Source organism: Melopsittacus undulatus, chromosome 11 (assembly GCF_012275295.1).
Source record: "Melopsittacus undulatus isolate bMelUnd1 chromosome 11, bMelUnd1.mat.Z, whole genome shotgun sequence".
Lineage (NCBI taxonomy): Eukaryota > Metazoa > Chordata > Aves > Psittaciformes > Psittaculidae > Melopsittacus > Melopsittacus undulatus.
The window spans coordinates 18,203,935-18,217,591 of NC_047537.1; the positions used below are offsets into that span (position 1 = coordinate 18,203,935).

General features: G+C 51.1%; 1 protein-coding gene across 1 annotated transcript in view; it reads right to left on the reverse strand.

Annotated features, from left to right (window-relative positions):
* MGAT5B (alpha-1,6-mannosylglycoprotein 6-beta-N-acetylglucosaminyltransferase B) overlaps window positions 1-13,657 on the reverse strand; it is a 65,071-nt gene that overhangs the window by 29,894 nt on the left and 21,520 nt on the right. Inside the window, exons 3-5 of the mRNA XM_034067562.1 lie at window positions 11,524-11,668; window positions 1,672-1,784; window positions 246-319 (exon numbers count right to left, since the gene is read on the reverse strand). Of these exons, the coding sequence (XP_033923453.1) occupies window positions 246-319; window positions 1,672-1,784; window positions 11,524-11,668 (332 nt within the window). The remainder of the gene's footprint in view (window positions 1-245; window positions 320-1,671; window positions 1,785-11,523; window positions 11,669-13,657) is intronic.

Consider the following 13,657-nt stretch of genomic DNA (forward strand, 5'->3'; position numbering starts at 1 on the left):
CAGCAAAGGCTCCTAGAGGAGGCTGTGTTTTTTCCTTGCAGCACAGCCATGCTTTGCTGTCCACATTTTTGGCTCTGCTCTGCAATGGTCTGCACCTTTCCTGTTTTAAAGCAGTTTTCTTCCCAATAGCATCCTCCTCCCCACCGACCTTCCCAGTTTAACCCCTGTGACTGTTTCTTTCTGCCCTTCCCAGCAGCTTTCACCCCAGCCCGAGACCCTCTCCCAGACAGGGGATCCCAACTCACCTCCACTTTCCCAGCGCAGTCAGGGTACTTGGGGTCCCTGGGCACCTCACACTGGTCCCTCCTGCCTTCCGCCACTGCAGAAAGACAGTTTGGATGTGGGGATGTGCCAGCAAAACCACTACAGATGCTGGGATGGGATGGGAGAGGATGGAGCTGCCTGCCCCAGAGCACATTCACAGGCATCACAGCTGGGCAGGCAAATAGCCCCATCCCACTGGATGGAGCAGGACACCAAGATATGAAGCATCTTCCCCACAGTCAGGGAGGACACAGAGGACTCCACACATCCCCCCACCAGCCCTACTTCAATGCCAACAGCGCATTCCCCTTTCCTAAACCTCAGCAGGTCTCTCTATAACACCTCCCTGCTCCTCCCAGCCAGGTCTAGACCCCAGGTCTCAGCTCTCCATGCTCTTGTTAATCATCCTTAAACAGGCTGCAGTATCTAAGGAAGCACTTGGCAGCCTTCACACTCTAAACTTGCAATAAAAATGGTCCTGCTGAGCTGTTGAGAGAACACTCAGCCCTAGGGTCAGCCCTGGAATAAGGCACAGAAAGGCTAAAAAGGCAATAGTCTTTCCTTCCTCTGGTTGGATTAACAAAAGACACCACCCTTCCTATAAGCCTTTGCCTGTAACTGAAAAAGCATGCGGTAGAAGAGGCAAAGGAATCATCTTCTACTTGGGATCACAGCCCAAACCCTGGGAACCATGCAGCCATGCAGAGAAACATCTGGAGACCCCAGGTGTTCTGCCAGCACTGTCAGAGTGGGATGGGAACATCTCTCCTGGTGCTGGATCCCAGCCCCTCGGCTTTGGATCCAAACCACCACATTTTTCTACCCAGGTGTTTCTTCTGGCCCTGCTCCTCATCTTTAACCCTGCATTTAATCAGGTAGCATTTCCTTCTGACAGCAATTCAGCTTTGTCACCATTCCTGCCCCTTGCAGGCAGCAGTGCCCCAGGTCTTTTCCCTCTGCAGGGTGATCTTCCCTGCTCTGAAGTCCTCTTGCCCAATCGAGGCACCTCCCATAGGAGAAGACTACTGCTGTCAGAGACCACGGAGAGGGGTTCCCTGTGCAGCCTCCAGCTTTTCTAGCCTTCCTGGCTCTAACAGCAAGGTGAGAGTCCTGGAAGCCTCTGAGGAAGCTCAGACCACACTCTGCACCTCCCCTCCCTCAAGAAGATGGTGTGCCCATGTGCTGCATCACACAGAGCTGGACACAAACAGCTCTAGGTGCTCTGCAAAGGGGCTTCAGGTGCCCTCCTTAGTCCTGCAGACTGGGATGAGTTGAGTAACCTCAGATCAGTATCCACATCCCTGTGCTGCTGCCAAACTTTTCATGGTAGGCTTAGCTAGATCTCCCTTTTGCAACTGCATAACACACAGGAGGCTTGGAGGACAGGGACCCCCCAGGGACACTCACCTTTCCCATTCAGGAGGCTGTTCCGGAGAATCTGATCTACTTTTATTGCGATGTCTGAGACGTTCTGAGCTATAGCTTGGATCCTCTCCATCAGGCCAGCTGCTGGCTGGAACCTGGGAAAACAAAACCAAACCAACCCTGAAAAACTTGATGTCTCCCACTGGTGACACCCAGGGATGCTTATAGCAAACTTGCTGCCCCTGGGAGCTGCCAACAGGTTGAACATGGCTCCAGGATGCAATATGGGAATGCCTGGTCCAGTGCATACTGGCCAAAGAGCTCACTGCCTTCCAAAAGGTTTGATTTAAAACCTGTGCAAGTCAATGTTCTGCCTTTTTTTTCACGGTGTGCTGATAAACACGGGTACATCTGCGTGTCTGACATGGGGAAATGTTAAATAGGCTGGAAAAAATTGTTCTCCTTATTTCGGATGTGCTGGGTTTGAAAATCCTCTGCTGTGGAAGCCGTGCTGGGAAAAACAGGGGAGGGACAAAATAACACAGAGAAAGGAAGGCAAAAATGGAGGAGGGCTGAGGAAGCTTGGGTGCCTGGAGCAGACTGCAGAGAGATGGAAAACACCCAGGACACATGGATGGCATCAGCCCATCCACCAAAGGTTTAGGCAAGAGCATTCCCAGGTCTCCTGGCAAGGGGCAGAGTGCCAGGATAAGCATCACCAGCACTTCATGAGCCGGGTGTTGCTGCCCCAGCACAAAGCCCACAGGCATCTTTCACTAAGGCTTGAGATCAGATTCCCCCAGTCTGAATCGCTGCATATGCCATCTATTGAATTCAACCCTGCAATCAATACCAGCCTTGGTAAACAGCACCATTAAACTCATCTACATAACACACTGAGCACTGGAAAGAAGCCGGGTGTCAACTAAAACCTGGTGTAATATACAAAAGGGCAAGAGAACTCAATCCATCAGCAGCAGTGCCCCGATAAGGAGCAGGCTCTCCACCTCCAGCATCTTGTCTGCCATTTCCATCACAAACAACCACCACGGCCCAACGAGTGCTGTTATAGCAGTAAATAATTTCCCTTCTGTAGCATCTGGGTCATAAGTTTTTCCTCCTGCTGCTGCTGGGATCATTATAATACAAGGAAATGTCAGACCCAGTGAGCAAATCCGAAAGGGCTACCTGGAGTACTCCAGGCACAAAATATATGTGCTGATGTCAGGTCCATCCCCTTGAAGTTTTACGTTTGCTCTCCAGCAGATCAGTGAACCTGAAGGCTGGGATTTAAAGTCCCTCTGTCCTCAAGGCTAAAAAACCCCATGGTTTATGAACCGATACTGCTTCGGTTGTTGATTTAAAGTCCGTTCGCCAGCAGCAAGCAGCCCACATTTTTCCTCCTGGTGTGATTTATGGCCATCAATATTCAGCCCGCATACCTCCACAGAGAGCCACAGATCTTTGGCTTTTAAGAAATAATAACTAAATGCAGAGGACATCATTGCCCCCGAGTAACTTTCAACCTTTGCCGAGAATAAACCCCAGGTATCCTGCCAGCCACTGTAACTGCTGCAGTGGGGAGGCTGCTCATGAGGCCATGGAAAAATACAGGCACAAAAATGACCTGTGACAAGCTCTGCTTGACAACACGGCTCTGAGAAGATCTAATGCTCCTGGTCTAAGGGCTGCACTGCTCAGTCAGCTCACAACTCCCATTCCTGCAAGCCTTTTGCACCAGCAAGAGCCATGACACCATGCAGGTGATGCACAGGCACTCAGTAACCAGGGTATGGCTGGGATGGGCAGCTCAGGAACAAATGTCACAAGGATGCAGTAAATTTGGAGCCAGTGAGCCCAACTTCCTGCTCGAACAACGGAAGAGGGATGTTGGCTTGGTGATGATCCTCAGGTTTCTCCATCTTTCAGGGCAAGGAGAGAGGATATCCACAGCAGCCCTGCTCCTGTATTTCAGAGCACCCTGATTAGCCCACAGTCCAATTCTCCTTCCAGAAGCTACCCTAATTCTCACTTGGGTTCAAACCTGCTCCCTGACAGCCAAGTAATGAGGTCAATCTCAAAAGTCAACAGCAGCCTGGGTCCCCATCTGTTCTCTGATGATCTCCAGACCTCAGCTCAGGCAGAGCAGGGCACTGGGCACCCATGAACACACTCAAATCAGGATCATTATCCTAAATAAGCAGCCTTCTTCCAAGCTCACAGCCAGCTCAAGCCCTGTCAAAACTCCAGCTACAGCCAGGTTTGCACCAGGTGATGGATCTGACCCAGCATTTTGGCCAGTTTGCCCAGCTCCTGTAAGCCACAGCTGCCTCCAAACACAGATTTCCTCTCAGAGCCCTTTGATGTAAAATGCCTGTCTGATAATCACAGACAGCTCTTCCAGTTCTCCCAGACAAGCCAGCCACATCGCATGGGCTCTGCAAGGCTCTGCTTGAATTGCAGAGGGTTACTGCAAAGTGACACAAAAAATGCCCACCGTGGTTCTTGGCACACAGTAAGAAGGTCCAAAACCAGTGGGAAACATCTCTCCAAAATAAGCAGCCAGGCTCAAATCTCCCACCAGCTGCCTGCTCATCACCCTTACTTGTCACACCAGTTTTCTAACTTGGATGCACTAGTTGTGGCTGCCCCATTCCTGGCAGTGCTCAAGGCCAGGCTGGACAGGGTTTGGAGCAAGTAGCTTGTCGTGGTTTAAACCAACTCCACACAGCTCATTCACTCACTCCCCCCCTTGCTCCCCTGACTCCTGGAGAGTTAGGAAGGAGAATCCAAAGAATGTAGCCCCCACGGGTTGAGATAAGAACGGTTTAATAACTAAGGTATAACATAAATCACTGCTGCTACTACTACCACAAATAATAGGGATAAAGCCAATAACAAGCAAAGAGAATACAACACCTCACCAGCCACTGACCCATAACTCACCCCACCCTGCCCGACCGAGCACCGACCGATACCTCCTCCATCCCCCCAGAGCTCCAGCCCTTCCGGGTCTCTCCCGGTTACATCCTGGGCATGGCGTGCTATGGTATGGAATACCTCTTTGGCTAGCCTGGGTCAGGTGTCCTGTCTCTCCTTCCTCCCAGCTCCCCCCCTCCCTGGCAGAGCATGAGCTCAGAAAAGGCCTTGGACAAACCAAACACCCAAGCAGTAACTCAAAACACACTTGCTATCAGCAACCATTCCCAGCCCGAAAGTCAAAACACTTCACTGCACCGCTACCAAGAAGGAGAAAAAATGACTGCTACTGCTGAACCCAGGACACAGCTCTACTGGAAGGTGTCCCTGCCCATGGCAGGGGTTTGGAACCGGATGAGCTTTAAGGTCCCTTCCGACGCAAACCAGGCTGAAATTTTATGATTCTCTAAATCCCCAGGACTTCAGGCAAGGATTATGAATCATAGAATAGTTAGGGTTGGAAAGGACCTTAAGATCATCCAGTTCCAACCCCCCTGCCATGGGCAGGGACACCTCACACTAAACCATATCACCCAAGGCTTCACCCAACCTGGTCTTGAACACCACCAGGGATAGAGCATTCACAGCTTCCCTGGGCAACCCATTCCAGTGCCTCACCACCCTCACAGTAGAGAACTTCCTCCTTATATCCAATATAAACTTTCCCTGTTCAAGTTTGAATCCATTACCCCTCATCCTGTCAGTACAATCCCTAATGAAAAGTCCCTCCCCAGCATCCCTGTAGGCCCCCTGCAGATACTGGAAGCTGTTCTAAGGTCTTCATGCAGCCTTCTCTTCTCCAGGCTGAAAATTTCATGCATGAAGAGCCCTGCTCCCACACTGGGAGCACTGATGGGCCTCAGTGTTAGCACTAATATGGGCAGCACCAAGTCAGCCACCTCAGTGTTTTTATCTGCTGGACAACAAGGCCATCACTTGAGCAGCAGATTTCATTTAATGTATTAAAGGGATGACAAGAAAGCGAAGCAGAAGTTACATCCCCTGCCATTACACTCATTTGTCACCTGGGCAGAGGGCAAGAAAATAAGACACTTAAACAAAACCTCAAATGTGAAAAGGTTTTCTGCAGCTCATCAGAATGTGATGCCTTGTTCTTAGTAACTGGAGACACGGAGCAGGACAAGGGAAGTGGCATGTTCTGCTCAGTGATAGCTAACCAGGAGGGGAATATCCCACCGTGTGTCTCCATCTGACCTCAGATGTCAGCATGGCCTCTGCCAACCCAGTGGAAAGCACTTCCAGTGCTACCACCACCCAGGGAGCAGCAATGGGCTTGATTTTGCCTCCTTTTTTCCTTGTTGCTTTTTAAATTTTTCCATAGTGACAATATAAACGCCATCAAAATGCACTGGGGCTGTGCCAGCCGTTGAAACTATGGTAAATTACTATGGGTTTTCTGGAACAATTTTTTCCCTGGGACCTTAAAACCATTTACTACAGCAAATACAGTCCTTTTACTTCTAACCATCAATATTGATTTCTTCTTTATTATTTTCAGATTTATATTTCCCCGTGTTGATTAAAATTCAGATCACGCTGTGACTTATAATGCACCATATACAGTATTCGTCTCATTTCAAAAACTGCTATTAAGATGTATCTTTCCCCACTGGCAGATCATTTGCCATATAATATAGCTGGAGGTTGAGTTTTCCTTTACTTTTTTATGCATTAATTTGGTTCCCTTCACTTTGTCTCTTGTCCCCAACCCCTCAGCAGCAGCTCAGATTCAGCCTGTTTATCCCTTTACAAGGCACTGTGTTTTTATTGCCTTTTATAAAAGTGTCATTATGAAAAGATGAATCTCTTTCTATTTGTGCGTTGTCTCCGTAATACAAGCCCTAAACATATTTGCTTGCTCATCTGATATTTCTTGCTATTAACTGGTGAAAGCAGTGACTTTGGGAAGGCCAATACAGATGGAGAAAAGCAGATGTTTTGAAGCTAATACATTCACAAATGCAACATTTGCACAGAGCAGTTTACCAGAGGATTCTTGCTCATTACAATGTCTGTGCTGACATTTGACTCTCAAGATGGGGGTTTCTACTCAAAGATCCAAGGCAGAGCAGAAAGCAGCAGGGAAAGATGCCTGGAGATGGTGCAGGGCTTTTGCTGCTCCAGCTGCAGGTCTCTCCCAATGAGACCAGAGCCCCTTGGGCAAGGTGGGAACACATGGATGGACCCTGCTCGAGGTACACAGCCACCTCTCTGCTCTGCCTTAAAGAGAAAGGCACCTTATCTTGACTGTCCAAGCATGATTTTCCCCATGCATGCCCTCCCCTGACTCTGGTGGGGACCCCAGACTGAGGGATCCTCACTGAACCCTGTTCTGTGCTCATCCCCCATGCTAATCCTGAAAGCATCCAGGACTGGGCTGGAGATGTCTACAGGAGCTGACAAGAATCATCTCACCACGTGTGCCAGGATGGAATGGGTTGTGCTACCTGTGAGGAAGGAGAGCACCAGGGAGGAAGGCTCTTACCTTTCCCACAGGCTCTGCCTGCGCCACCTTTCACACCACAGACATGAGCCTCACCTTGCAGATGCCCTCACTGATACCTGCAGCATGCCAAGGGGGCTATGGATAGAGGGGTCCAAGACTGCTTGGGACTCACCTGGATCACAGGGAACAGCAGCATCTGGCAGTGATTTTACTAAAGCCAGCTCAGCGACAGCAACGATCCAGGAATTAATAGAGCTAAGCTGGCAGGACACAGGAACATCACCCATTTAGTGTCATATTGGGCGACTTTCAATTACTGGGGGAATATGGAGTCATGTAATGATTACAAGAACAAATACTTAAAGCGTGTGGAAATTAACTGAGCCTTGGCAGTAATTAAGCTTGACGATTAATCAGTCGTTAGCAAATAACACCCTTTGCAAGCTAACCACTATGTGGGGATGAGGGATGACCAGGGATGCCAGTGCTGCAGACCTGGCCTTTCCCTCTGCCACATCCCTGTGGGCATGGGGCGGGCAGGGACATCCCAGCTCCTGCAAAAGGGCTTCTCTGAGCCCCAGCACTGGCTGGGTCAGCCACTTTGGATTCCTCCCCTCCCTCCCAAGCCCTTTCCAGCAGGAGAGCAGCACTTCCACTGCAAACTAATATTTCCCTAGCCTAGTAAATAGCTCTCCAGGAGGCTTCCATAAGTATTTCTAATTTTCTTCCCCTGTGATGACTTATAAGGGTTGCCTTCAATTAACAGTAGTATTGATTTTTCTGTAGCTGACTGGCAGGCTGCTGTGTGTCATTAGGGAACCCATCACTTACCTTCCCGGTGCGGGCAGGGTGCAGGCAGCAGGGAGCCCAGGCAGGGCTGGAGAAGGGATGCAGCAACACCCAGGGGCACAGCAAGTGGATTTATGGGTGCAGCCTGTGTCCCCTTGCCCCAGGTTCATATCCCACAGACCCATCGCAAGGGGCTCATAGGTTATACATAGAGGCACATGTACAGTATTCAATCAGACAGCATCTATAGAGCAAGGAAGATCCTGGAGCAACTTTTGGCCACATAAAGCTGCCTGCCTGGGCAGCTGGGAGGCTTTCCAAGGCAGGTCATTAATTACACGCCCTATATTTAAATTCCTCCTTGTGCTTCCAAGGGGAAAATTCACCCCTGCCCTCAGCTGGAGCAGTGCTGGAAAGGGATAGTGCTCATGGGTTATTCCATAAAGCCCACAGAAGCCTTCACCTCCTTGCTCTTCATCTGGTCTCTGCAAAACCAAGCCCTCTCCATTGTGTCAGGATCCAGTGCTAAGCAGGACAGTGCTTTGTGAAAACAAGGATTAATCCACTTTTGTGGAAGTGGAATTGCAAAGCCCATGCTTGCGGCTCTGCTGAGCAGCGGAGATGAAGGCAGCCTCCGTGCTAACCAGAGCTGCTTTAAAGAATAAAATCCCTTTGAAATCAGCACCCTTTAATTGTATTATCTCTTGCTGACAGCTTCAAGTCGGTCACTGGTAATCAAAGAGACACAGACAAGGAGAGAAGGCGGAAACAAGCCCTCGGTGGAGTCTCACGCTCCTAATACTGAACAGCACAAGGATGTCTCTGCTGCAATGGGGCTGACCTGGGTTCAGGAGACACCACTTGGTCCCAGTGCAGTTGGTGGTGCCCAATCCCCCTCAGCATAGGGGCTCCTGGGGGTCACCCCCAAAGGGACAGGGACCTCAGCACCCCAGTCTGTAGGATCTCAGCCCAGGTTTTGCTGCTTGATTCCCCTGGGATGCTCCATGCAGCTCTGGAGAGCATCATCCACCAGAGCAGCAGGTCAGCCCAGAGCCAGGCAGCAGACAGGGTGCACTGGCTCTGCACCCTTCCAACTGTCTTGTGCACCCTATAAAGGAGGACAGTGACTGGGATGAGCCAAGAATGGGCACCACAGATGAGGGAACATGACAGTAAATAGAGCCACTCAAACCCACTGAGACCCAGCACAGCTCTAACACTTCCAACATATCTCCCCCAACCACAGACCCCAGACACTCCTGGAGAAGGAGGGAACACTTGGGAAACGCTTCACAAGTACTTGCAGGTGCTGTCAGTGCTTCATACAGAACATCACACCAAAAATCCATCCACAAGAACCCACAATGTTTGCTTCATCTGGAGCTGCTCTGCCCCATGACCAAACATAATCTTCAGAGGCTCTAGATGAGGAGATGACACAGGTCAGTTTTGATGCAGGATCTAGTGAAGGTGATAAACTTGTCCCTGATTTTGTCTTCCTGAAAGTTAAGACAACCTTCACCACTCAAGCCCATCTCAGCACATACACAAACCCAAGCCTGTTTTGACGTGCTGGATCCATAAGCTCCTATCCTCTGCAGTCTTTCCAAGTGACAGCCCTGGAGTCACAGCCAGACGGCAGCTCTTGAACACAAGATCCCATCTGCAGTGCCTGCTGCCAGCACACACAAATGTGTTTGAGTTTCTCTCTGATCTGCTGTGGCACAGAGTCACCATCACCTGGAATTACTGGTTCTTTCAATATGAGAATGGCCAAGAAAATCATCAAATGTGCATGATCACCTTCCAGTCACTGGCTATAACAGTCCTACACATTTCTCTCCGGGTTACTGCTGTCCTCTTTGCACACTTGGGTACCATCCAGACTCAAAATGACAAAATCCTCAGCACCAAGGTAAGTTATATTCTTTCAGGGGTTGAAATGATGTTACTTAAAAGGCAAGACCATGCGCTCCATGCTGCCTGTGCAGAGTTAGCTCACGTGTGCATGCAGTATGGCACAGCGCAGCCTTTAATTACAGGCTCACTTACGCTATTTTCCATCATAGGCGCAGAAGAGCCATGTAAAGAAAGCTGGAGAGAGAAATGGAAGTGATGATGGAAACAGGGAGGCACAGGTACCCCAGCACCTGTTGAGAGCAGCCATGGCAGGAAGCAGAGGTGGGAATGAGAGGTGAGAGCCATCAGGATGCATTCCAGCTCTGGTGACATGGAACAGGGCAGTGTGACCACTGTGTGCCAGGTCCCTGCCACCCACTGCTCATAGGTCACCTGTGACTCCACCTGAGCAAAACTTACACTGAATTCTGCACTGCAAATGTTGTCCCAAGCACTGCCCCTCCACATTCACAGGCAGACTGGTTTGTGCTGGAAGGACCTTAAAGCTCCTCCAGCTCCAACTCCTGCCACAGGCAGGGACACCTTCCACTGGAGCAGCTGCTCCAAGCCCCTGTGTCCAACCTGGCCTTGAACACTGCCAGGGATGGGGCAGCCACAGCTTCTCTGGGCACCCTGTGCCAGCGCCTCAGCACCCTCACAGGGAAGAGCTTCTGCCTAAGAGCTCATCTCAGTCTCCCCTCAGGCAGGTTCAAGCCATTCCCCTTGGCCTGTCCCTACAGGCCCTTGTCCCAAGCTCCTCTCCAGCTTTCCTGGAGCCCATTTAGGCACTGGAGCTGCCCTCAGGTCTCCCCTTAAGGAGACTTCTCTTCTCCATAGGGGGTTCTGGGCTCAAGCGCACACTGAAGCCAGGTCATGGGGAGCTTCTCATCACCCAGCACTCCTAAGTCCTCTTCAGGGCTGCTCCATTCATTCTTGGCCCCACCTGTGTTTGTGCTTGGATTGCCCCAAGCCATGTGAAGAATCTTGCATTTGCCCTTGTTGAATTTCATGAGGTTCACACTGTCCCACCTCTGAAACCTGTCCAGGTCCCTCTGGATGGCACAAGTCCACATCACTTCAAGTTGCTTTAGCTATCATTTTTGCAGGTCTTGGCATGACAGCCACATTAGCATTAATAAATATTTAAAGTCTCTCAAAGCAAAGGGAAATATCTCTTTAGCAAACCAACATGTCATGACGGGGAGGTCTGACAGCAGCTCTCAAGCTGGCCCGGGTGGATGCAATGTGTGCATCAGGACACCAGCGAGCATTTCAGGACCCAACAGCTTGCTTGCAGTTTATTCTAAGCATTGCTTGACTCCAAGGCTGAACAGATCAGCCCTGGATTCCAAACAACAACCACATCCACAGCTACTCAAGGGATATAGGCACAAAGAAACCATCCTCATGGCAGAGGAAGCCCATGCACCAGGTACTGCTCCAGCCACCAGTGAGCCCCACCTCGAGTTCCACCCCAGACACCCTCCACACCAGTAGCTAGTGGACACCCTGCAGCAGCAGTAGCTGGGAGAGGTCCCGTAGGTCCCCAGAATAACAGTAATGTCAGAAATCCCAAAAGAAAAGGGTTCCAGACATGGCAAACAACAAGACTGCAGAAGTTCTGCCAAGCCCCATGGGCTCCACCATCCCCACAGAGCAGCTCAGCCCAACACCTCAGAGAACATTGGGGTTCTTCTGCTCCTGCAACCCCCCGAGCCATTCCACAGGGTCTTTATGGGGCATTGGCACAGCTGACTGACCTGTCCAGAGGGAATCGTGCTTCATCCCCTTTGTGGAAGTCAGTGCTATTCTCCAACCTGGCCAGGATGTCCATCCTCTTCATCAGCATCTCCAGCATGTCGCTCATCCGCCTCAGCACCCCTCGGGACTCCAGCGCACCCATCACTGCAGGCACACAAAGAGCAAGGTGAGACACATCACAGGCTGAGCACTGCTCTGTCACATCAAGAAAATCCCACTCCCCAAAGCTTCAGCCCCAGAGCTGCCCATGGTCCTCTGCTCGCAGCCCCACTGATGGGATCAGTGGGTTATGGACCATCTCGGTGCCCTGCTGTCCTGACATTCCCTCCCCTGGCTTTGCCAACAGACCCACAGCCCCATCGTCCTGCCCAAGCATGGGTTATTCCCTGCCTGTGCCCACATCCAGCTGGGCTGCTGCAGCTCCTGATAACCAGTGGTTAAACCAGCTCTGGATCCAGTTTCCTCCGCTGCCTCTCCAGCATTAACTCCTGACTTGTCCCCCAGACCTAGCCTGTCCTGAGTGCTCACAGGAAACCAACTTCATTCTCAAACACAAAACCCAGCCTTTCATGTTGAACTTCTACTTTCCTCTCTCCAAGACCCACCTAGGCCAGTATCCTGCCTTTGCCAGCAGCCTGCTGGGGATGCTCAAGCAAAAGCAAATCGGTGGTTCTCCCCCAGCACATCCTCCCAGCAGGACTGAATCTTCCTATTGCAGAGAGTTTCTTTATTACCCACATCTGCTACAGCATGTGCCCCAGCACTGGGTATAGCTTTGGCTCAAGCATTGCATCTCTGCAAACCCCCCGCAGCAGGGAAGGCCCCCAGTTCCCAGCCCCATTTAATGCTCTGCTTCCTATGGGTTTGCACAGCACCAACCCACTGCCGCGTTGAAAGCGCTGGGGGATACAGGAGCTGCAGGCTCCCAGTTTGATGTGTGGTCTTAGTGACAGGAGCCCTGAGCCTGAAGCCAGAGAACAGAAAATAAAGCTCCCGTTTCATCTCAGCGCTGCTCATTTCACACTGGTAATAACTTAATCAGTGCATAATCCCCTGAACTTCTCCCATTTTGCTTATCTCCCTCATTCCACTCACATGAGCTTTTCAGAAGGCAGCACACATTTAACTGAGGGAGCAGCAGGAGCTGGGCAGGTGGTGCTGGACACCTCGGTGGCTATGGGGAATGAGGGGCACATCACACATCTCCAAAGAGATGCCAAAACAGATTGCGCAAAGCCAGAGGCTGGCTCTATCCCCCCCCAGCACCCAGCTCAGCCCTGGCAGTGGGATGGAGCGGGGCTGTTCCCAATGGCATCAAGGGCCAGGGTCAGCCCCAGCACAGGCTTCTCCTCACCGCAGGAGCCAACTCGAGCTGCTGAGCACATCAAACAGCACAAAGTGTGAGCTCCAGATGGGTTTGGTGTCCAGACAAGAGCGATGTGTATGTCTATGGTGGGAACCGGCTCATGGCGACAGCTCCCACTGCTGCAGAGATGCAGTCCCAGCTCCCTCCCCACTCTCCCAGTAAATCACAACTAACTCCAGCTCCAGATGCTGCACTTGGTTCTCCAGCTCTGTGGAGGGGTCTGCATCAGTACGACAAATATGAGGGCTTTAGGTTCTGAGCGAGACAGAGTTTGTGCATTCCCCCTTGTGTGGTCCTGTGCCAGTGGGTCAGTCTGGAGGTCAGGAAAAGGACCCAATACAGCCCCCAGAGCTGCCCAGAAGGGCTTAAACCACAATCACCCCGTTCCCATGGATGGCGTGGTACCCCTGGCCTAAAGATCTGGCTCCCAGCTTGTTTGGGTGGGGGGGAAACCGAAGGGGGGGGATTAGGCCATGCTGGTTTTCCAGTTAAGAGCGCAGAATCACAGCCTGGTTTGTGTTGGAAAGGACCTTAAATCTCATCCAGCTCCAACCTCTGCCACAGGCAGGGACACCTTCCACTGGAGCAGCTGCTCCAAGCCCCTGTGTCCAACCTGGCCTTGAACAAGCTTTAAACATCCTTGAAGATACAGGACCATGCCTGGGAGGGCAATGGAGAGGACTGAGAGCTGCTGCTGCTGCTGCTCAGGACTGGGCTGTCACCCCAGTTTGTAGCAGGGTTGCATTGGGTTAATCACAAAGGCCTGT